Raw genomic sequence first — 24493 nt, 5'->3', positions numbered from 1 at the left:
TTATACATCTTTGAATCAATTTGCAGAGACTTTGCAGCAGCAATGTTGCTCTACACTGTTAGCTCTCTGGCTTGGCTGCTAGTTGTCGGCAATGCACTCAGAAACGACCATCACAATCATGTCATTCGACAAGTTGCGCCAAATGAGGCTGTAACTTGCCAGTTCTTGCACCAGAAAGAGCTGGGACTCTGCGGTCCATCAACGGGCGTCCCGACTCACATCACTACAACGGTAATGCTCTCCGAAGGCGGTGTCTGATTCTATTGTTCTGCTGCACGCTCAGGAGCTTACGAGGTTTAGCCCAACGCTGGAGAGACCGGCCCGCCCTCCACCCCGATGGAAACCACTGCCGCCTGGGATAGTTCTATTGTTGCGCAACCATCCTTGACGACAAGTACCACAGTCCATGACGGTGTCACCAAAGAAGTCGTCATTATCAACGGAGGGCCTCTCACGTCTCCTATAACCCTCCCGGCCCCATTGCCCACCAAGCTTGATCCTTCTGCTCCAGAGCTTAGGTCGAGCGTATCTTCTATCTCATCAGATGTCTCAATCGCTCTATCGACTGTCACCGCCTGGCTCACTCAACCAGAGCAACCGCGGGCGTCGGAAGCCATCAAAGCTGTGCAGCCTCTCGTCTCCATTGTTGGTGGCCTGACCAATAATATTCCAGGAGGAGTCATCGAAACAACCTGTACAGCTATATCCTCGGAGGAGAGCGGCTTGACGCAGAACTTAAGGTTCCTTATGTGCAGGCTGCTCGACATTCTCCGCGGTCTTGGCACAGGTCTCGTCGCAACTGACCCGTCTCAGATCGACTCTGCCACTTCGGTAGTCCGATCTGGATCGGAAGAAGTTGCAGCAGATATCTCAAGTGCGGCAGCTAATGTTGGGACTGGTGGTGCTCCGATATCGACAACACCAACGGGAGTGCCACACACAGCTGCAACTCCCACCGCGACAAGCCTGATCCACAGCAGTACCGCACTCGAAGCCCCTCTCACGACAGATACGGCACCAACCCTCACCAAGCTTCCAGAGCTTGCAGTGTTCCAAACCCTGACCGGTGTGACTTACACAACACCGACGTACATCACAACAACATCACCCGGAAGTGATCAACCCACGATAGTTCCAGGTACGCAACGAATGGTCTGTCGAAGCCAAGACCAACAATAGCTGATTTCTGCCAACAGTGATCATTCCATTCTCTGGCCCGGCTCGTATATGTTTTGGCTGCTACTTGTCATTCCCTCCAAACATCGCCATCAGTGTGCCTGAGTTCTGCATCCAGCTGTTCGGCTTGAACATTGGCAATTGTCCTCCGTCTTCAGGCACTGACGGAAAAAACGGGGACAACAACGAGGATCAAACATCAGACTCGCAGTCCTCCACTACATCCACTTCTTCGTCATGTACCACCACTATTACTGCGACCCATGAGAGCGTATTCTGCTCTGTGACGAAAGGTCAGTGGCTTTATTCTGGTTACAGGCAATGATCAATCTCACTGATAATGATAGCAGAATCTCCAACGGATGGGAGCCAGCCAAAGACTCTCGGGTGCTCAACGGCCGCGTTTACCACAGTCACTGGCTGTTCCGGTCAAAACTCAGCAACCACTTCCACGTCGGAGCTGAGCACCCCGACAGAGTGGTTGTGTAACCCGTCAACCTGTGGTGACACGGACTGCGCGGCATCGAAGAAGAAACGTCGTGAGCTAGCGCCTCGTGAACTACGAGAGCGCGGCGACCCCGAGCAAGGCGTTTGGCCCGATCCGAGTGATTATGAAGGCAATCAAGACGCATTCATGGCTGGGGAGACCTGGGAGATTGTCAAAATGCAACCCCCTTACGACGCCAAGGAGGTTAAACTTACTACCTTCAAGCACGGTGACCACGTGACTAGTCACAACTGGGTCCCTTTCGATGACAAAGTAGGAGCCCTGTCTGTCCATGGGCTTTACGGGTGCACTTCTGTTGTGGTGTTGTCTCAGAGAGGTGCGTGGGCGAGCCATATTTGGGAGAAGGCTTTCACCAGCCACATCGAGAATGACTTCACCCTCAGAGCCATCAGGGATCTCCACTCAGGAGTCGGAACCACAGATAAATTGACCGAATATAGAGAGTGGGGAATAGATGACCTCAAAGACAAGCCGGATGCCGGGAACCGCGGTATCATCTTCGGCGACGGCACGCCGGCCGACAGCAATTTGCCGATTCAGGTTTTCATCTTCACACCACGCGAACGTCCTACGGAGTTTGCGACGGATGAAGCCCGCCTAGATCCCAACTACAACGCAGGAGGGATTTTGTACGGCCCAAGGATTGCGCAGATACACGACGACTTGTACAAAACCTTCTCGACAACCTCGACGGAAGTGAGGGTAGACGTCATTGACTATGCCCCCAAAACTCGAGGTACACCTCAACAGTTGCTCGACGTAGAAATCACGGAATCACGCGGTAAATTGCTCATTCAGTACCAACCAGCTCCCGACTGCACTGGCAAGGCCAGCTGGCGAATGTGGGTTGAAGGAAGACCACTGGAAGGGCGCACTGCCAGCTGGGATCCTGCGAGTAACCAAATCTTTCAAGGCCAAGCTGCTGGCGGAGCTGCAGCCAAGCGACAGGCCTGCCCGATCCGATCAGCGACTCCCGGTGGTATTTCGTCGGAGCCCTCTCAACAGACGAGCCTGCCTGCTTCTGTTCCGACGACTCTTCCGACGACAACTAGGCCTGTGGAAACTCTTACTTCGTCCCCGGAGCCCGCAAAGACCACAACGTCACCTGCTGTCAAGGAAAGCACGACGGCCCCGCCTCCACCGAAGTCGACAACATCAACCAAGCCTCCGCCGTCGAAGCCCACCGAACAGGTTTTGATCGAATTATTGATGGAAAAGGCTTCGCCGTCCGAGCCGGGCCAACCACCCAACTCAAGAGGCTCCTGGGTCATGTTTCTGAAGAAAGCGGACGACGCAAGTCGCCGAGAGTGCGACGACAAGAGGGTCGGCCTGAAGGTGATCAGTCAAGATTTCTTCGACAAAGTATTGCCGGGTTTGTTAAACCCGGGCAACACAGACACCTCCGACGACTTGTCGTGGCCTCCTACTTTTGAGGCAGATGCCGGGGTGGAAATTGCTGGCCGAAAGCAGTGCAGGTATAACGAGAAGAAGGGCGGCGCGGGAACTTTTGTCTGCGATGGGATTGGTTCGTTTGACTGTATCGAGGATGAGCAGTCTAACGGTCCGAAGACTTGTGGCGGGTTGCCTCAGCTTGTCTACTATCCAAAAGTCAGATGCTTGTTGCCGGTTGCTTAGGTGCTGATGAAGGAAGTTGCGTAAGTGACCTGAGAAAGGGTTGATTTGGGGTTGGACTTTAGAAGGTGGACCTTGCTTTTCATTTTGGATTTATGGATTTCCGTTCCGGTCGTAACGTCTGGATCGACAGCAAACTGTCTTTTCGTGCCTTGTATCTTGATAGTTGTGTATCAATGTTATTATCTCGATGCTGCTAGACTGGAAATTCTGATATGATGGTGACTTATTCGCAATCTCGTTTTGATTGTCTCTGTCAGACACCTGATATCATTTTTACTGGGCACTCTTTAGATGAGTGAGATTGCAAGCTGATGTCTAAGGTAATCATGAGCCGCAACACTAGCGCTGACCAAAGTTCGACGACATCTCCTACATAATGTTTGAACCTATGATGAATGGTCGTTATTAAGAAGTCTTTAATTTCTGTGAGTAACAATGCAGAACTTCCCAGCCTGCGATTGCTTGTGAAGAGTTTGGGTCTGTGTCTCGACAATCCATCGTCTCCACTATGTCTAGGCATTTTTGCGTTCTGTGCTCCGCAACTAACGCCTAGTAAATGTGCAAAAACATGATTGCGGCTCGATGGATTCGATGCCCTCAAGTCTCAAGATATTGGGGTTGCTGTCGTCTCTACAACAGGGATCCTCAGCCCTACTCGGAGGGTCCAGACCGCTGCCATTCAAACGGGACGCACGGATGCGGATGCTATTTCCACCGCAACGGTGGAAGTCTATCCAGTCTATCCGGCTCGGGGAAACCTCGCCTGCATCGGCTTGGTAGGTGGACATTTTAATGCACATGCAAGGGTGTCTTGGTGTCTTGGAAAGCTGTACTATGCAGCAGCCAGCAGATAGCAAAGTATGGCTATTGGGCGAGTCTCTCGGTATCCATCGAGCACCGACCGCCGACTGATTTCTAAGCCAAGCCTACCATGTCGCAATTGCCGGTCCCGCGTCCCCGCGGTTTTCCTGGAGGGGTTTCCCCTCATGTGAAGAAATCCATCACGACATCAATTCTCCAATGGTGCAACATCTTATCTCATAGGGCCATTGGTAATCAGTTACTCAACTTCGATACCATAAAACACTACGCTACCTCACCATCGACCTCATCAACAGTCAACCAAAGCTCCAAGACCCAAGTATTGACATAGCTCATCGATTCGTAAACCTCTCCAAACACCTCACAAACGACCCCGCAATGTCCTCCGCGCCCAAGATCAAGCTGTACACCAACCACGGCTGCCCATGTATGTGAACTTCACACCACTAGTCGACTAGCAAGTCTCATCATCCTCGTCACTTCGCACAAGCCCCTTATTCACGTTCTGAACACCCTCGTGTGAGATGAATTAAGCATGACCCGTCCCACAAGACGGGGTGGCACACACTCAAGATCATGAACTGATTCAGTGCAACCAACCACACAGGGGCTCACCGTGCGCACATCGCTCTCATCGAGCTCGGCCTCCCGTACGAAGAGGAAATCATCGATCTCGCTGTCCCCCGCACGGAGGAGTACCTCAAAGTCAACCCCCGCGGTCTGGTTCCGTCGCTCTCATACGACGGCGAGATCATCACCGAGTCAGCCGTCGTGGCCCAGTTCCTGGCCGACGCCCACCCTTCGCACCTGCTGCCGGCATCCAACTCTAAGGACGGCGCCCTCCGTCGCGCCCGCATCAACTTCTTCGTCGATGCATACTTCTCCAAGGCCAATCCGCTCATCTTTAAGGTGTACACGGCCACGTCGCCCGCCGAGGTTGACGCCGTCGCCAATAGCTTCGTCGAAATCATCGCGAAGGAGGTTGAGCCTCTCCTGAAGGATGCTGCGCCCTACTTTGGTGGCAGCGACAAGCCTACTCTGGCTGAGGTGAGTTTTACAGATTTGCAGCTCGGGGCTACTTTTGCCGACAGCACGCTCCCTGAGGCGGGAACTTTCTGGTCATATGAGAGATGCTAATGTACCAATACAGGCTTTGACTGGATCGTTCACTCTAAGACTCTTCGCTTTCTCCAAGCACGAGCTGCTCCCGCCGAGCCTCCTCACATCCTTGGAAAAGAGGACCCCTAATTTCTACAAATGGGCACAGACTGTGAACAAGACTCCCAGTGTTACTCACATCTGGGATGAGGAAACGATCATTGAGAAGACGAAGTTCAGGATTGCCAAGCTACGAGGGGCTAGCAATGGCAACTAGAGTTCCGCGATGTATTCGTATTTCAGAAGGAGCTTCAAGCTCATTGGAGCCGGGAAGTCTAAGCCATCTAATGTCATCAAGGTTCCAAATTACTTTCGTTCATCACCCGACTTTGAGTTGATAACACGAGGTTTTATGCCCGAAAAATCGCCGCTAGTCTTTGACGCAGTATGGTTGGTTGAATCTTCAACATGGAGGATGGGAGGGAATTTCGTATAAGTGGTTGTCTCGTGAAAAGAAGGGGTCGATCATACCTTGTTCAGATCCCCATGACCGAGTTGCCATCAAGTTGGCTGCGTCTTGTCGGGGAACATCCTGAACATTTCCTGTCCGTGCACCTGAAGCCTTGGCCAACGGTTGGAGATATTCTGCTCGATGGTTTTACCGTGCGGCATGGAGGGCGGGAAATTCACCCGTCATGTCATGTCATCGTGAGTCTCGACTGATTCTCGACTCTTTCGGCGAATAAACCTCTCTCTGCATTATTCATACTCTTGTGTGCCTTTTGCGACATACGACTTTTGACAGGACCGAAAAAGACTTGATTCACCGTTGCATCGCAAAACCTGAGATCCCGCGCACGAACTCAGCTCTCAGAGATCGCACAAGAATTCAGAGTTCAGATGCAGAAATAAGGCGATGTGAGAATTGATGCTGTCGCATATTCACACCGGAGGCAGCCACGTCCGTCGGAAATGCTCACGAAAAGGGAACTGTTCCTCCGAGGACTTTCATCGGCCCAGCATGTGCGGTGCTGAAGCCTCCGCAGCCTGCATGGAGCATCGTCTCGGAGTTGAAGAAATTCTGCCCCCACATCACCGAAAACCACGAACTACGAGATCTGTGATCGTCGGGTTGAGTGGGCTTGGCTTCCAGAAGGTAGGAGATCGGGATGAAGACCGGGTTCTTCCAGGAGTCATGAAGTTTGCTCAGGTTGCCATTGCGTAAGTTGAGTTCATCGGGATGTTTGTGCCCAGGTGGTGAAGAAGGAGAGCGTCTTGGCAAATTAGTGAAGCGGAGGCCATACGGAAGGCTTGAGCAGGAGGTGAGCCGGGCTTGTCATCGACCCCTTTGCCCGATCAGCAAGGCGAATAGGAAGTGGGTGCATGTGGACATTGGCAGCGCGGTTTCGAGTAGGGAAGAAGAATATCAGTCCAATGCCGTTGGGATGCGTCAGTTTCGTCGCTCGTCAGAAACGGCTCCTGAGAGGATAGTTGGCTGTCGAGAACAGACAAGAGCTAGACGAAGAATGCGGGAAGATGGCGGAGTCTAAATAGAGTTTCTGCTTGAGCCACAGACCAAACGACCCCGCTTACATACTGCCTGCAGGACTAACTCGTGTGCGTAGACGCTCGTGTGCTCGGTAGTTAGTGCGAGGTGTGCTTGGCAGCCCTTCTCGAAGCCGGTCTCGAAACACAAAGTGTGAAACATCACAGCGTTCACCCCGGAGCTGCATCCGGATGGGGACTAGGATCGCGAGCGGGGAAGCTGGGCCGGGACCAACATACTTGACGCTGTACCAACCAGAACCACAGACAATACGCACAATATATCCAGCTATATACCAGGTTGTATGTATTCATGGAGATGACGGGCACGCACGGTTCGCTTGGATAACTCGTCTCCTGATCGGCCCAGTGGGAGATGGGAGAGCTCAGGTTCCCGTGAAACATGACAACCGACACCATGGTTGCTGCATGCACGCTAGAATCGCACGTCCGAACTCTAAACTCCCCTATTGGCGATGTGCCGGCATCCAAGCCGAGCGTTGGCTACCTATCTTGCGGTGGCGAGGCAACAACTATCATGCGGCGATGTTCAACGGTAGTCATTCGTATGGTAACTTGGTGTAGAGGCACGAATCACACACACACACCATCTCGACAATGTGCGCACAGAGACACACTAGCGCACACGCATCCTTCGTGCTCACATCACCCACACACGTCTACCGCTTCTCGAGTTTCCTTCCCATCTCATCCCATAACCTCCAAACCCCCAAAGCGTGGATGAATACGTTTGGTAAAGGTGTAGAGGAGAGAAGAGTGCGAGGAAGGAGCTTTGTCCTTCCTTGTCGGTGTCCCCTTCCGTTAGTGCCCACCAATATGCAGCCCATCTGGCATCTGAAGCAAGACCAGTTATCCTTGACGTGTCAAGGCTCGAAGGCGAACGGGTGTCCGGGGGAAGGGTTGATAACGACTTACCCTCCCCACTCATGATGCATTCTTGGGTCTCCGCTCGTCAACATCCTTAATTCAATCTCCGGCGTTAGGTTTCGATCCTTTCCAACTTCCGGGGAAATAAGTTACAAGCCGCCCGGAGCGGCGACTTGGCGACATTAGCTCCCCTGCCCGCACGAACTTCGAGCACGCAGCCAACGGGGCCCACTCTCTTTAGACACTTCGGTTACATGGAGTGGTGAGCGAGTGGCGATAGCAGATCAATACCGGTCGATATGCGGCTCTCCACATCGTCTACGGCCTTTAATGGCCTGGGATGGACACTGTTTGCGCTTTCGATGTTGGGTATCGTCGGGGCGAACGGACAAGGCTTTCAAGTCGTTGAGCACCAACTGGTGTCGCGACAGCTACCAGATCTGAGTAACATCTCAACATGCGGCGTGAGTACTTCTCGAACAAATTTGCGATATCACTACTAACATTCCTTTGAGTTGAACTGTCTCGTTCAGTCCATCACTGGCTCGGGTTGCGACCTGACGAATACAACTTGTTCATGTGCTAGTTCGCAGCTTGGCCAGCTCGCCGCGAGCTGCTTGATCGCGAACTGCACTATGCAGGACTCATTAGGTATGGCGGTGATGCTCGCTGTCGAGGGGCATTGTTACAAGCTAATATGGTCCAGATCTGGCAAAGCTTCAAGCCAGGCAATGTAACCTGCCGCACGAATCCCAGACCACGAAGATGCTGGGCATTCTGGTCACAGTCTACGTTACCGCACTCATTGCAATCGGCTTACGTCTTGTCGCGAAGAGTTTTGCAAAGATATGGAGCACAGATGATGCTTTGATTGTCGCTGCCATTGTGAGTGGAAACGGAGCTAGCGAGTTGAGAATCACGAGCTGACGATATCACCAGGTCATTGCAATTGCGCCGTTCTCCCTTGTGATCATAAGTAAGTGCCCCTGTTGGAATTTATATATTGAGGTGCTGACAATTTCCAGTGGCTACGATGGGATTCGGAACACATCTTTACGACCTGCAGTCCGGACAACTGACGAAAATATTGCAACTTTTATATGCCGCCGAGATCGTTTACGTCTTCGTGCTTCTGTTCGCGAAACTATCCCTGGTCACGTTCTACCTCCGCATATTCACGGTACCCAGGTTTCGGATGGCGGCCTACTCTTTGATTGCATTCCTCGTGTTGGGCCAGGTCATCATTGGATTTCTGACCATCTTCTCGTGTCATCCGATCGAACTCTTCTGGAATAAGGACATTCACACCGGTGGCTGTCTCGACATTAACCAACTGGCGTATGCCAACTCAGCTCTCGCTATTCTTCAGGATCTGATCATACTCGCCCTGCCGATAGCAATGCTGCCAGGCTTGCAAATGAACAAAAACAAGAAGATCTCCGTCGCTGTGATCTTCCTCCTCGGTTCTGTCGGCTTCATATCGACCATCATCCGTCTTCAAGTTCTCGCGGTGTTCGGCAACTCGATCGATCCGACGTGGGACTACGTTCCGGTGGTTTGGTGGACGACAATTGAGCTCGGCGTTGTCATCGTCTGCGCGTGCCTGCCCATGATTCGCAACCTCGTCGAGAAGTGGTTTCCCAACTTCAAGCTCTTCAAGTGGTCCTCACCAAAGCCATCGAAAGACAGCGTGGGATCCTCTTCGGTCGGAACCGACGACAAATCATACAAGATGGGGCGATATCAAAAGTTTGGCAGGAGTACCAGCCCGCCGCAGTTCAGCGATAACTACGTTCGTGACCATATCGGAGGCCCCCCATCAAAGACCGACGAAATTTCCCCGACAAAATATCGAGATATGTACGCTTACGGCGGATCCAAGCCAAAGGTTTTGGAGCCTCCCATGTCACCACCTCAACCATACGATCTCTCATGGAGGTCGACGAACCCCTATGGAATATCTGGCGAAAACCCGTACGCCGTTGGAAAGACGAATTACAGACTTAATATTGAAATGTTGGAAAGGAAAGACAGGAATTTTGATGAGGAGCTTCCTGACATTCCTGAGCATCCTGAACAAACTGAGGTGGAGTACTACGGTCAAGCGATCACGACCGGGGAGCACCCACAACCATCGCGATGTTCTCATTGCGGGAGATCACGCTGCGGCGACATCTGATCCTTGTAAAACAGTCTCATTGTAATATCATAGATACCAAATGTTTTTGAGGTTAACTGCATAGATTCCAAGTCCATTTCAGACTATGTGCTGCTAGTTTGAGGCAATGCCGTCCCGTCGGAGGTTTGTTAAGGAACCGGCGCCGGGCCCCGCCTTCGCGCCGGGAGTAGTCCGGGGCGCTCCGGGGTCAACCCGGTTCTTGATCGGCTCTTGATTCCTAATGCGGCATTGCACTCGGCCATCGTACCGACAACTTCTCCTATCTGATCTTCGGAGAGAAGGATAGATAGGCCTCGTTGACCGTCCCACTCTCATGGTGCTTATCTCCAAGATTGCAAGGTTCTTATCACATGCGGGGATCCAAATGCAACGTAGACACCGACATTCCATGACGCTTCAGCTGCAGCCATGAACGCCTCATTCAATCTCCACCAATTCTCACCAGAATTCTTGTCCACCACTCCTAGGAGGTACAAATACCGCCGAATGCTGCGTCTTCCATGAACCACCGTCAACACCAGCTTTGACAGCGGAAAGATGCACCAGCATTGACCCGAGTTTCGCCACTCCCGCCCGTGGTACAACCGCTATCCCCAAACAGGTCACCTCCGAAGCCGCATTTGGGCGTTTCCTGAGCTTCGCGTCGCAGCTTCCCGCCTCACAGGACAACGTGAAACATGCGCCTTCTCTCCACAAGGCTCAGGCTGTTGCTGCTGCTGCTGTCGGCGGTAGGGCGATGCTGCGAACAGCAGCTCTGCGAAGCTGAGCAGAAGCACACCTGCAGCAGCTGCGGTGCCTCGAAGCCGCAGGTCCCGATGCCCGCAGCGCCCCCGCAGTGTCTTCCGCAGGAGTGGGCAACGTGGACGACGGACGATGGAGTTGATGCCTCGACCCGCGCGTACTGGATGCGGCAGGCAAACCTCGCATTGCCGAACCCCTGCCCGTTCGCGGCCTTTGGAGCTGTTGTTGTGAACCACACGGCCGGTGGCCTGGGGGAGCTGGTCTGTACTGGCGCGAACAACAACCAGGGCTCAGGCAACCCGACGCTTCATGGTATGCAGAGCAACGTGTTATTGCAACTGCCGTGAGAGAACAATGCTGACTGGCAGCAGGCGAAATGGTCGCGATCAACAACTGTTCGGCCATCTTCACGGATCCTCAGGGACGTTACAATATGACGCCCGCAAATGCTCTTCTCGCGTTCGGGGATCTGACGCTCTACACCAATGCCGAGAGCTGCCCCATGTGTGCATCGGCTATCCGCTGGGCTGGGTTCAAGGAGTACGTGTATGGTACGAGCATCGATGCCCTCGTCGACATGGGCTGGGGTCAGATCACTGTCTCTTCCAAAGAGATATTCAACCAGTCTTCCAGCCTCTCTAGTGAGACCGGCTTCCTAGGTGGTGTATTGACGAATGAGACGGACGGGTTCTTCAGCTGGCAGTTCCGTCCAAACGCGACTTGCCCGCAGGGCTGCTCTCGGGCGGCGAGCGGCCGTTGTGCGCCTGCATGAGGATGCCGAGCCGGTGCCGCGTGTTCGACCCCGCCTTGTGAGGCAGGAATAAGGTAGACAAGACGACGGTTTACTTGGCATCGGAGATGATTCTGTTTTCGACATCGTGAAATTCCCCCAGACTCTGATTTAAGCTCTCGGCAACGCCAGCTGAGGCGTTTGTAAAGCGTCTTCACCACAAAGCTATGCCGCATCTGCGACAAAGCCAAAGCAAGGCCAAAAAGAGAATGATTGAATGATCCCAACCTGATTTGAACAGATAACCTGGAGCCGGAGCGCTGTCAGCAACCTCTTACCATGATGAGGGTGTGAGGGGGAGAATCGAAGCCCCAGGGTGTAACTTACCTTTCGATCTGGAGTCGAACGCGCTACCGTTGCGCCATAGGACCGTTGGAAGGCGAGAGGGTATCGTGGATTGTGAGCGGGCAATGCTCGTGGGTCATGCTCGTGATCAGGGCGAGCCCCGCATGCAAGAGGGTCTGCAGGCTCATCTAGCCTTAGCGTGGTGATGAGACCAATCTCAAGGTCGAATTCTCTATTACATTCTTCAATTTGTTCGCGGGTATCTATAATAACCAGATATCCCATATCGCAGGGACTCACGCAACGCATAAACGAGATAGGCTCAGAAGAGCCTGTGGAATACTTTGCCCTGTTTCACATTTCCCTGCAAACCTGAGCTGAGATGAGAGTTCATTAAGTGAGCATGGCAGTTTATTCAGCGTGTAAAGTGTCAAGTGGTTTGCTTGATCTCAGAAAATAGAATCGGAGAGAATGAAGGAATAATAGATGCTGAGATGCTTGCATCTATTACTACTGAATGTGATGTCGCTAGAGATCATTATTATGCGAGTGTTCTTTCGTTCTTTGAGAAATAGATAGAACCCCTTTCTTTCTTTCCTCTGTTCATAGACTCAGCAAGAGAGACTATAAAAACATTACTTCTGACTAGTATCTAAGGTAGAAGAAGAATAACATAGTGTTTAACTAATCAGGCAATAGAACGTAAACGCATTCATTATATTAACCACATCCCTCGTATCTATCTAATAAACATGTCCCGAGAGAGGGGAAAAAACAAAAAGAATTGATTAATACTGCTTGCTTAATGTTCAAAAATGTCAAGAGGGCTCAATCGGGGATCGAACCCGAGACCTCGCCCATTCACGCTGTGCGCAAGGGTTGTGAAGAACACAAGCACCCGAAGGGCGAATCATACCACTAGACCATTGAGCCGACGTCGGCTTACAATCCCTGAGGGACCGAATGCGCGGTGGATGGCTGTGGCGCGAAAATTGGGCGCTATGTTAGACGAGTCACTGACAAGCTTATGCGTCTGCTATCAGGTCGCGGATGTAGATTCAATCGCGCTCCTTCGAAAGTGCCGAAAACTGGACAGAAGGAGCTAAAACAACGCTTTTCGAGAGACTCTGTTCACTCAGAAGAGAGTTCCGCCAGAGTCTGTCGAAACTGGTTCTTGGGGAAGGATGCAATGTCAACTCTGGTGGTAGTGCGGAGATAGCTTCGGACACTCGCCAACAACAGGAGACCTGTTCGTATGAATCCCAATCAGACAACGAGAAACCTCAACTCACCGCTGGAAAATCTTGCGTGGCCTTGGCCAAACGACGGTTCTGTCAGTGCTAACCGAATTACTGATTTCTTCCCCCTTGCCGTATCTCTAACCGAGCCAGAGTTGATGCCTTTCTGGACTGGACCTGGCAGTGGGACGCATGTCGGGCTTGTGCACGCGGTCACTTTCCCCATCGTTTCCACATCGCCAAAATAACCTATGGACCAAGCTCTGGACTCACCAGCCTGCTGGTACCGTTGACACAGTGACACTGAGGGAATTGGGATAGTCCGGAGTCCGGATACGTAGTCGATTCGATGAGCCGATCAACGAGATTGGGTTGCGCGGAATGCGATTCCTGGTGTTCATTGCCGTATTCGAACAGAGTTTAGTTGCGAGCTCAGAAAACTCGACCGAAGCGTCCGAATTGGCCGACGGATTCGGCGACAATGGAGCGAGGGGATCAACGCCCACGTGCTCGGTTTTTCTCACCCTCAGCTGCCAGAATTGATTGATTTCATCTCACTGAAAACGTAATCATCTCGCACCCATTCGCTAGGGGCGGTCCTGGAACTATCCGACCCCCGTGGGAAAGCTGGAACCACATCCGGGACCCCTGTTTTGGCAACGGTCGAAGCGCTTAGACGACATTTTAGCGGTGGCAAATTGGGCAGACTGGCGACTGGCGCCTAGCGCAATCAACTCAGCCAACTTTCATGTCGACACGGTGGATTTCCTTCGAGAAAACTGGCGGAAAACAGATCAGATCCGGCTGTGCGCCGACCATGGAGACGGATCAACGTCCTCCCACATGCCTTCGAAGCTAGGGGTTCCCGAGAGCGAGGAAACCCATATCCCTGCCTCGCGACATGGGACGTTCAGACTTGGACAAGGAAGACAAAACTCGGTCCGTGATAGGAAACCTGCGTTGCCAAATGGACAGTTCATATCAAGCCGTAAACAAGTCTCTTACTGCCAGAGCTGTATAGCCCTATGAACATTTAGCATCCGGGGTTCTATCAACATACCTGAGACAGAATTTATTAACAGCTCCAGCGAGCATCGCTGCTGATCGCGGCATTTGCGAGGGCATTATGCAGATCTTGTCAGGGTTGCCCAAGCCTTTGGCTCGGCGAGAGCGACTCGTTGCAGCCGCCAGCAAGCGGCAGAACTCGCCTTACAACGCCTCGCCAGGCACTCGTGGCTTGTATAAAAATGCTTGTAATACGACCCTAATCTTACCCTGACGCCCGGACGCCAAGAACATGGAACTGCATGCAGTTGTGGTGCCTGAACAAGGTTCATGACTAGTGTACGGTCCAACGACAGGAACCACTGCACAACAGCTTTTCTTCGTCTGAATAACATGAATAAGTTCAATATAGAGTAAATTGAAATGTTTCTATAGAAGTTCATCTGATATAGTTCATTTGACTTTTTCGAAAGGTCTGCCCAAGCCATTCTTCCTCTTTGGTCGTCAACGACGATAGCCCCCAACGGAGTGTGTTCCGAGCGCACTCGCAACGGCCCCAGGCGCAACTGAAGCGGGGATAAAGTTACAGATGTGGAAAGTCGTGAGCCCCTTCTAATAACATGGGAGTTTCTCGGTGGGTTTCGTCTCCCCCTTCCGGCTAGGTAACCTGGCGCGACATGCAAGGAGTCGACATCTTGATATTGCACCCCGTCTGGGGTGGTGGGCAGACAAGAGCAGTCAAAAGGGGGCGCCCTGCCGTCAAAAGACAGACCCCAATGTATTATGTGTTTGGCCGGATGCCCGTCATGCCTCACAACAGTTGCATCTTGCCTCGTACTCGCGTTTTCTCGTGATGTTGTTCCCCTCAACGCCCTGGGCGGCGCTCCTGCTGGCCAGCGTCTTTTCTTCCGCCGTGAAGGCGGACGACTGCTCAGTCGACCCGTTAGTATTACCCATAAAAGTAAGAAAAAAACACATCTCACGAGTCATTCGCTCACTTTTTACGGCTCGTCTGTTTCTCTTCTTTTGGTGTTTTGGTGGGTTTGTTGTGTGATCGTGGAGTACTGACTTGGCCCCCCGCAGAACGTTACCTTTCCGAATGGCATCGGTGCCAACCGCGGCGTCAAGCTCACGCTTGGTGGCCAGGTTCAAGGCATGCGCATGTCTACTATTCTTAACAATACGCGAGTGAGGAATGTTCTGGATTGCCCGAACGAGGACACCTTGGCGTTCGTCGGCTGCCAAGGCGCATCTGGCAGTGTCTATGATACATCAAAAGACACCTTCACTCAAGTTTACAACATCAAGGACTGGAATGTCTCGTAGGTGGCCTGTTCCAACGCAGTGCAACATTAATTGCTGACTTCTTGCACAGAGTAGTTGATGCGCAACCTGCTGATGGCGTCACAACCGTCCTTCATGGATACGACACCGCCAACTTCACGGATGGCCCGGCAGTGGTCTACGGCTACCCTTTCGAAATCTGGGCGGACTATGATTCCATGAACAAGAGTGCTCTGGCGCTTGGCCCCGAATCTTCCACGATTGACCTGCTCGTCGACCACAAGATCGCACCGACGTCGGCTTGGAGCTTGGATTACGGCTCAACCTCCGAGCTCTACCCCCGTGATGGCCAGCTTGTTTTCGGCGGTGTCAACGAAGCGCGCTTCAACGAGACGAAGAAGACCGAGTTCAACATGTGGGGAGCGGGCGCGTCTGTGCCGTGTCCTCTGCAAGTTCTCATTTCCGACATTATTCTGACGAACGAAGACGGCGACCACTCGCTCTTCAGCGACATCGGCACACGAGTTTCCGCCTGTATCGACACGGTTCAAAACGACTTCACTTTCACTCCGAACATGTTCTCCCGATTCCAAAATTTCACCAACCACACCACAACATTCAACGGTACCACATACGGCCAGTCGACGTATCCATCCAGTCTCGAGCCGATGATCGGAACCCTTACGATTAAACTTACGAATGGCTACACCACTGTTATTCCTCACTACGAGCTGGTTTCCCACGAGCGTGGAACCGACTCTCGCGGCAGATACGCCGTTACGAACAACACCCATATCCAGGCCACCGTTGGTTCCGGCTTGAGCGATTTAGGCAACAATGTCCCTATCCTTGGTGGTGTTTTTCTCTCACAAAACTATCTGCATGTTGACTATGCCGCGGGCAAGTTCTGGCTGAGCCCCCAAGTCGCGAATGGCACATTGGCAGACAACATCACATCAACTTGCAACGGCACCAGTAGCGGTACCAGCGGAGGAACTGCGATGGGTGTCAAAGTCGGTGTACCAATAGCCATTGGCGCTGCCTTGATCTTCTTTGTTGCGCTCTGGTTCTGGCTGAAGAATCGCAAGCGGAACCCAAATGCAGCCGGGGTTGCTGGAACGAGGGCCATCCCTCGATCAGAAAAGCGGGACGCCCCAGACTCCAAGTCATCGACAACCAGGTTTGCTGGGTACCAAAACTACCACGCCGTAAATCCAGATAATCACATGGAGCTCGAGGGCGACATGGGCGCAAGGCGAGCAGAGCTAGAAGAGCCCGCGCCTGCATATTCAAGAGCGTCGGAATGGCCCCGCATGAACTCGATACAAGGAGAGAATATGACATATTACTCCCAATCACCAGAGGAAGGCGAAAGTTACGAGTTGGCCGATACTTCGCCAATGCCACCACAGCCGCCGGTATTGGCAAATCGGCCGCCCGCGAGGAGGCAAGACACTGCGGTGTCTGCCATCAGCGACCGTGACAATTTTACACAGAGTCCGACTGCATTACGAAAGCAGATATCTAATATCGACGACATGGTGTCGCCAACTAGCACACGGGCAAACAGCACGAGACGTCCTTTTTAGCGTATTGGATAGACGATTAATGATAATTCACTTCTTGAGGCAACACATTTGGTTCCAATGACACTCGCGCTGTGAATAGTACATGAAATGATGAGGTTATTGCCTGATTAAGTCGGTGTTGTTGGGACTATGATGATCCTCCAAAATGTCCAAAATGCGAACACACCGCTACCTGGCTGTTCTCTTGAACATGCTGATCTAATAATACATATCGAACATGCCGCGCTGCTGCGAAGCCGACATGACTGCAATCCAGATAATAATGCCCAGTACAAACCCCCACAGTGACAACATAGCCATGCTCTTCGGCGAGCGTCCAATGAACATTGCGAAGAACATAGAGGCCGACAAGATCATGATCCACAAAAACACGCCCCCTTTGTAGGTGATGAGAAGAGAGCCAATTGCAGTCAACAAGCACCAAGTCGTTGCCCACCATCTCCAGTTCTTGATCCAGCCCCAGAGGCCTCCCCACACGCCATACATGGCCGGTGATCCTGCCTTTTCGAGTTCGATAGTTCCGCCTCTGAGACGCTTCTTGATCTCTTCAGAGAGCTGATCGTGGGTGAGGTCGTCGGGATTGCTTTCCTGCAATTCTTTCCTGATAGCTGTGGCAAGCTCCAGAACCCCCTTGAAGCCCTTTGGCTTGTCGAATCGACCACGTATTCTCATGGTCATATGAGATTTGACCCACATTGCTGACATTCCAAGGGTCCATAGAATCAACAGCAGTAGCATGATGAAGAGTTGGATATACGAGAACCCCCATTGATATGTTTCTCGAGCCGAGGCGTTGATTTTGTCTATCTCCGTCACAGGCTGGCACGTGCCGTTTGATCTGATGTAGTTGAGGTCGTACGTGTCGTTCCCCATGTTGTAGGTGTATGTGACCTTGCTTCTATCGCTAAATGGCTGTGTGTTTGTTCTCGGATCTGTCCAGTTATTGCCAAAGACTGTGTTGTACCTCTCCGGAAGGTAGAATGCCGAAATATTCAACGTTGGGGATGACAGAGTCTGATTCATGAAGGTCGAATTGTTGTTTTGAAGTCCAAAGAAACCGTGCTCCTTTGTATCTACATAGCCACATCAGCATTGTGTCTATAACATAGATGGCTGCGTCGGCCTCACAATTGGAAACGCTGCCATGCAGAGAGCATCGGCAGTTGAGTGGGTAACGCTCCTGCCACAGTTTATTGCGTTCTTCGTTACTGTATTCCTGGTCCTCCTCGCAGTTAGATGAGCCGTAGAAGCTCCAACTGTACCACGAATTGGGATAGTATCCGCCTAAAGTATTGCCTAGGAGTTGTTCCGCTTTAAGCTGTCAGTTGTGCTATCTAATAATAACCAGCCCAAACCTCAGAATCGGAATGCTTACTGTCGTAGTTGCTCCTCGCAAATGTGACTGGATAATCTTTGGTTAGATTGACTCGGTCACCATCATGTATGATGTAGGCAATCATGTCGAAATCCGAAAACTTGAGCATTTCTCCATCGGCTCCCCTAACGAAAGCACCGCTGTTTGCCTGATATCCGGACATCGCGCTACCAAGCGTAGGGAACGAGAGGATGAAAATTGCGACGACGATCATGAATATCATAGCGAATCGTGAACGTAGCCCGTGAGAGCGACTGAAGTCTCGCATCAAGTACCAAGTAGACCAGAAAGTCGGTGACCCGTCTAGGAACACAGTCCAAAACGTCTCGTACGTAACCGGGCTGACTTCCATCGATGTTGTGACATAATCGGAGAAGATGCTCCAAGAGATCCAAGCCAGAAGAGCCTGGCCTCCTCGTCCAAAAACCTGTGATCTGTCAGATGCTTGCAGGGTATGCTGGGGAGGCAACAGTTTTACCACGTCCCACGCGACATCAGCAAATTTGGCATTTGCGAAAGTCATAGTTCCCCATGCCATTGTGATCTGGAAGAAACCAGAAGCAGCCCACCAGTCATACTCGTTCATGAAAATGTTGAAGCTTCCATCTGGCTGACATGCGGTGTTGTCTGAGTCGGTAATGGCCTGGGGCTGCTGGATGACGACACTCATTAGAACCCCCAGGCCGGCAATCCAACCAAGGAGCAACAACCAGCTGATCCCAATAACCCAATTGAAGTCTATTAAGTCCTGCACAGCGGCGATGACAGCCTCCTTCCAAGCTCGCTTGTCCCAGAGCTTGGACCCCAGGTCGGCGCATCGGCGTTTGGATCGCGCGGTCTTCTTGCCAAGTGAGGAGCTGTCGTCAATGAGAAGCGGGGCAAAGGGTTTCGTGGAGAGAACGGCACTGAAGCCGGTGGACGTTTTTGAATTAGAATCCATCTTCGACAGCCCTAGTGGGATTGAGTAGTCTCAACTTTGTTTGACACCTCTGTGACGGTGCTGTCATGACATGGCTCGATTGAGCGGACCTGAATCGCCCGAGAACGAAACACAGAGTACGAAGTAAACTGCAGAGGGGAGGGGCCAGTTCCAATTCAATTGAAGCTGTGGCACAGCAAATGCGGCTGCCCGCCTCTTATCACTGTCAGCGTGGAGAGTCAGGATTTTTATCGCGTTGAGTGCTGCCTAATGCAACTGACAGGGGTTTGTCTACGCGGGAGTTCCAACCACACATCGCCAATGATTATCTACAGGGGCACATTTGCTTGTCGTCATTACGCAGTCTGCCGTCCGGAGGAACGGCGCTACTGCAAATAAACAGCAGAGTGAGATGATAGGCATTGTTTAGCGATCATTTCAAGCCTTTGAGCAGCTCTCCGGTGCTGCGCCGCTGGGCCATCTTGGACAACGTATGGTGATAAGACTGATCGGCGACTCCACTGCCGTTTTCTTCGCCTTGCAGGCCCTTATTCTGATCAGGCTGTCTGGTGGCGCAGCGTGACCAGCGAAATGGGACTTCAGTGGGCGGCCGCCGCTAATGATTAGAAAATGCGAACACCTGCGTGTGTCTGAGCCGTCTTATTTCGTGCTCCCTGGCTCGATATGGAGGATTCGTATCCTTGCACACAGCCACCGTTCTCCCTACGGTGGAAGAGATTCCAGCCTTATGACGTTCTCAACCCGGACCGGAATTGTCCAGTGAGCAGAAGGTATATGTAGATAGCCATCCATTCTGCACGTCATTGAGGTTATTAACTATGTTCCTACGAACCTGGATCGAAGCTTTCCTAGTTATCATAAATAGCACCACGATGCTTAGCAGGCATATATCAAAGTATTAACATAAGTTTTCGTAGTGTGGCGCAAGCCTCCACAAATTGGATTTGTGTATACTCGAAAGATAGGAGAGGATGTGAAAACTGCGCGAAAGGCCCTGTCTCGTCGGCTTTTACTACAAAGAAGACCGCGGTTTTAGATGCTTTCCTCAACGTGAGGCCAGGATCACATCTCGACTGCAGGGATACAGGGACGAAAACGTGCCTCTCTTTAAGTCCCGTCACCCTTCACGACATTTTTGCTTGAATGCTGGACATTGGCCGTCCACTTGGCAACAGTCGTAGTCCAAAGCCTCGACTGGTTACTCACAACTTTTGGAGCCTGCTCTTTCTTGAGGAGTACAAACAGACGTTCGTAGATGAACGTCACCTCACAACTCTCATGGGACGTCAGAAGATTTGTAAAGTTCATCATAATTCGTGACTTATTTCGTAGCGAAAGGTAGAGAACGAGCCCCAAGACAAAACATTTACCACACACGAACGCCCCGCCCAAAATGGCAAACCCCTCCACCCTTCCCAAGCGCAACTCACCACTCCGCCCCTCCCATTTTCGTTAAGCATCAACTGGAACAACTGGAATGTCAGCCCCGGGTCGCTTCTTACGTCGCTCCTCCTCCCGCCGCCTCTGCTCTTCTCGACGCTTTGCCTCCTCTCGACGTCGTTGCTCCTCGCGAGCCTTCTGCTCCCGGCGCCTCGCATCTTCTCGCCTCTTTGCATCTTCACGACGCTTTGCTTCCTCTCTGCGTCTAGCTTCCTCTCTTCGACGCTCTTCCTCTGACTGCACCACAACACTGTCAGCATGCTCGAGCCACGTCTCGTGCACAACACCTCAAGCGCCCTCCGGCGCTAAAGCATACCAACCTTGCTCTCTTGTTGGACAGCGCGCTTGTGATTATAACCGTAGCCATTCTGCCTCTCACGCTCGCGCTGCCGCTCTTGCTCCTTGATCAACTGATCAGTCTTCTTCTTGTCATACTGCCCATCGCGAATTCTCTCTTCCTCCCTCTGACGTGCGTACTCCTGATCCTTGAGCTTTGCCTCAGTGCGCTGTCTGTCATACTCAGCCTTGCGAATGCGGTCATCGTCCTTGGCACGCTGCTTTGACGAGTCAGAGTTCTGCTTGTCGTACTGAGCCTTGCGGATTCGCTCCTCCTCGCGTTGACGGGCGTACTCCTGGTCCTTCAGCTTGCCCTCGGTTCTCTGTCGGTCGTACTGAGCTTTCCGAATGCGTTCATCTTCACGATCGCGGTTCTTCTGCTGCTCCTTGATAGACTGGTCAGACTTCGACCGTCCAGAAGACGACCTGCCATTGAGTCTCCGGTTGTAGTAGTAGTCCGGGTCTTTGTAACCAATCACGTAGGGATCATAAGGCTTGCCGTTAGATTGGGGCGGGGGCGTCTTGGGTTTGTAAGTAGTAGTCGTGTGCGAATCAGGGGTGTCAACGAAGCGCCCATTCTGCTTCTCCTTCTTCTTGATCTCAGCCAACTCCTTGTTCTCCTTATCCTTCTGCCGCTGGAGCGCGGCCTTTTCCGCCGCGTTCTTCTTCTTCACATCGTTCAACTCCTTGATTTCCTTGTTCTTGTCGAGTCTGGCGGCCTCCTTCGCTGAAGGGGTTTTGGCGCCCTTTTGACGGGCACGAGCATCGGCGATCTCCTTACGCTCACGGTCTTCACTGAGATTCGTCTTCTGCTTCTGCGCCTTTTGGTCCTTTCGGATGTCGTTGAGCTCAGCCTTCTCCTTCTGCTTCTGCTTGCCGAGATTAGTCTGAGAAGGAGGAGATTTGTTGTTGGACTTGGGTTTGCTGGTGCCCTTATTGTTGGCGCGCGCAGAGAGGACGTTGCCCTCTTCTTCCCCGAGGTTTTCTGCACTGAGATCTCGTGCTTCTACCTCGTAATACTCCCACTCACCATCATCGGTAGTGGCGGGAGGGGCAGCGGCTGGGGGAGCCGGCTGGTTTGGGTTGACTTGACGGGCTTGTAGGCCAGGGATCTCCTCGTCGATCTCCTCGGCCCGAGACTGGAGCGAAGAAATGGCAGAGCTGAGAGCGTCGTCCTGGCTGTCGAGGCGCTTAACGAGGGGCACCGCCAAGCCGCCAGAGACGAGCAGGGCCAAGACGAGAGACTTAACAGAGGGCATGATGACTTGAATCGTAGGAAATGGTAAAGGCTACCGGGGTGATGAAGGCGAGGAAGTCGTAGGTAGACCTGCTGGGCCAACAAGGACAATTGGGTATGCGGAAGGTCATGATGTCTTTAATACTTCAGTCTCCACGCTGATTCCCACTTTCGCAGCTCACAGGAAATCCCCTTCCCACAATAAGCAGCTCTCTAGTGGCACTAGTGAATAAGTCTAAGAGATGCGTGATAAGGTTAAGTTGGTGGTCTGAGACGGCCTGGACCTCAGCTCTGGGTGTAGTCGGCACATCGTCGTCCAGTGGATCTGATTTTGGTGTTGTCCTTCCCACGACCGAAAACGAGGCGGACGCCGCCGGCGAGCGTACGGGATGTCGAGATGCGTCTGCCGAATCAACGGACTCCAGCATGGCCGTTAGATCGGCCAGAGGTTGGGAACGGGTAAGCTTTCCAACTGTGCGTTCCGGATTATATCAGATGGAAAAGCTTGCGTCGCCCCCTTCCGCAGCGGCCCAGGGAAGCAACCGATACCGAGCGGGCGTTCATGTCGTTTGTTTCTGACAGCGACTATTCCTGCCCTGAGATATCCCGTGGGTGCCACTCTACGACTCAGACGGTTCGCAAAGGGTCCAAGGCGTTGAGTCGGCACGCGGGGTAGGGGGCAAGTTTAGACTCGGTCCCGAGCCCAACTAGCTGGAACGGGCAAGAGCTTATCTTCGCGGGCCACGTACATCTCCCGCTGCGGGGAGATGGCCGGGGCCAATAGATGGTCAAAGATTATCAGGTATTCGTAACGTTGGGCTAGAGTTTAAGGTGCCAAGCGGCCCTGGGCCAAGAAACGCCCCGTCCCTTCCCCACCTTAAGTTTTGACGCGCGGATTTAGGTTATCAAAGGGGATCGAAAGCGCGACCAATATCGCGATGGGTGTCTTGTCGATCTTGGAACCCCAGGCTTGAGACTCTCGGGGGAGCGCCCGCCTGGTAGAAGTCTCCTGATTTGTGAACAGATTTGCCGAGGTGGAGGCTCCCTGATTACGGCTCTTCCCAGTCACTTGGGACGGTCGATGCATGGCCGCTCGGGAACTTTCGAAGCTTGGGCACGCAGATCTCGCTGCCCCTTTTCTTTGTGCACGCAGCATGGCAGGCCTGAATGTCCCCGTCTCGTCCGGTCTTCTAAACCCCTAAGAGCCCGGAGCCGCTTGAATAGCCCGGGTCCGGATACAGCTTAACCTGAAGAGAGCCCAAAGTAAGCCGCGCAACACTGGTTCACTAGCGCCGTGTTGGGTTTCCGTAAGGCTTGCCCTAGCTGGACTAGAGAAACTCTTCCGAGAGCAATTTGAAATTTCTGCAAGGTACCACAACTCAAAGCAAGCCTAGACCTTGCCCACAGATTCTAGTTTACAGCGTCCAATCGTGTCGTCTGCATGGTGGGCGGTTATCTCAGCTTCTTGCCAGTGTTCTAGTTGGACTAGAGTGTAAACATGGCCGTTTCATGGTATTGTGATTGGACTCTTTTTGGTGTAGGTAAAGGTAAAGCTCACGTGGCCTGGAATTAACTATCGGAGATGAGGTTTCTAGTTCGGCCCTTCATCTTAGATCATCGAGATACCATTGCGCACCATTACGTGCGAAGCTGATTTGATGGAAGACCAAAAGTCCCCTCGAAGCTCAATTTGCCCAGTATTGAATGTTCCATGTACTTTACATGCGATGAGCGGCTGACCAAACGCCCAAAGCAATCTGCCATAAGCTGAACACTCTCAACCGCTAAGGAACCCCTGACATATCCGTGTATTTCCAGGTCTTTAGTAGTAGGTAAAGGGCTTACGATGGCTTTCAGCGAGGGTCCCGTTTTCAACAGAAACATTCTCTCCGGCCTCAAACTGCCACGTACACGCCCATAAGCTTGAAACTTCTTGCGATGACGAAATATTGAGTAGCTTTAGCGCATGGAAGGACCTTACTTTGAAGCTGCATGTTTCCGTCCCGCTCATTATTCACCATCCCACGGAAGACTTGGCGGCACTAGCGGGAGAGGCGCATTAGCGGCGGATACGCACGCTGAGGCCACGAGCTTAGGTCATGATGAGGGCACCCGGTTCAGGCTGTGTAAGCGTTAACTGAATCGTTGATTGCAAAGTGCACGAGATGCTTAGAAAAAAAGGGCGGTTCAGCTCAGCGCTGCAAGGGCCTCTCTACCGCCTTGACTGAACAGTACCGGTTTTTATTTTTTTCTTATTTTTTGGTATTCAATATCAAGTCCGAGGTGGCCTGGATTTACACACAGTCCCTCATGACTCGAAGAGGACTTTGGATAAAAGGCATCATACTGAGAAGCGCTGAATTGTGACCTTGAATCAGGTAT

The 24493-nt window shown here is 52.3% G+C and overlaps 6 protein-coding genes across 6 annotated transcripts; 4 read left to right on the top strand and 2 right to left on the bottom strand.

The window, feature by feature from the left end:
- Positions 1–42: 42 nt before the first annotated feature.
- GCG54_00000745 (uncharacterized protein) lies at positions 43–3319 on the top strand (the record flags this gene model as incomplete). The annotated part of the gene is made up of 4 exons (XM_045400878.1): positions 43–231; positions 301–1138; positions 1197–1469; positions 1524–3319. 4 exons carry the CDS (start codon positions 43–45, stop codon positions 3317–3319), a joined length of 3096 nt encoding a protein of 1031 aa, XP_045263551.1.
- Positions 3320–4519: 1200 nt separating this feature from the next.
- Positions 4520–5516, top strand: GCG54_00000744 (Protein GstA; the record flags this gene model as incomplete). Its single annotated transcript, XM_045400877.1, has 3 exons — positions 4520–4568; positions 4749–5188; positions 5292–5516. The coding sequence occupies 3 exons, from the start codon at positions 4520–4522 to the stop codon at positions 5514–5516; spliced, it is 714 nt and encodes a 237-aa protein (XP_045263550.1).
- Positions 5517–7971: 2455 nt separating this feature from the next.
- Positions 7972–11364, top strand: GCG54_00000743 (uncharacterized protein; the record flags this gene model as incomplete). The annotated part of the gene is made up of 7 exons (XM_045400876.1): positions 7972–8136; positions 8206–8323; positions 8379–8557; positions 8612–8648; positions 8698–9813; positions 10584–10904; positions 10964–11364. The coding sequence occupies 7 exons, from the start codon at positions 7972–7974 to the stop codon at positions 11362–11364; spliced, it is 2337 nt and encodes a 778-aa protein (XP_045263549.1).
- A 3399-nt stretch (positions 11365–14763) lies between these two features.
- On the top strand, positions 14764–16783 carry GCG54_00000742 (uncharacterized protein; the record flags this gene model as incomplete). The annotated part of the gene is made up of 3 exons (XM_045400875.1): positions 14764–14871; positions 14994–15232; positions 15286–16783. 3 exons carry the CDS (start codon positions 14764–14766, stop codon positions 16781–16783), a joined length of 1845 nt encoding a protein of 614 aa, XP_045263548.1.
- Positions 16784–16981: 198 nt separating this feature from the next.
- On the bottom strand, positions 16982–19098 carry GCG54_00000741 (uncharacterized protein; the record flags this gene model as incomplete). Its single annotated transcript, XM_045400874.1, has 4 exons — positions 16982–17856; positions 17912–18094; positions 18159–18585; positions 18637–19098. 4 exons carry the CDS (start codon positions 19096–19098, stop codon positions 16982–16984), a joined length of 1947 nt encoding a protein of 648 aa, XP_045263547.1.
- Positions 19099–20550: 1452 nt separating this feature from the next.
- GCG54_00000740 (uncharacterized protein) lies at positions 20551–22133 on the bottom strand (the record flags this gene model as incomplete). Its single annotated transcript, XM_045400873.1, has 2 exons — positions 20551–20775; positions 20859–22133. The coding sequence occupies 2 exons, from the start codon at positions 22131–22133 to the stop codon at positions 20551–20553; spliced, it is 1500 nt and encodes a 499-aa protein (XP_045263546.1).
- Positions 22134–24493: the final 2360 nt, after the last annotated feature.

The sequence above is a fragment of the Colletotrichum gloeosporioides genome (genome assembly GCF_011800055.1).
Source record: "Colletotrichum gloeosporioides strain Lc1 chromosome Unknown consensus_50, whole genome shotgun sequence".
Classification (NCBI taxonomy): Eukaryota; Fungi; Ascomycota; class Sordariomycetes; order Glomerellales; family Glomerellaceae; genus Colletotrichum; species Colletotrichum gloeosporioides.
Note: the sequence above shows the minus strand (reverse complement) of the source record. Positions and strands in the feature narration are given on the sequence as shown.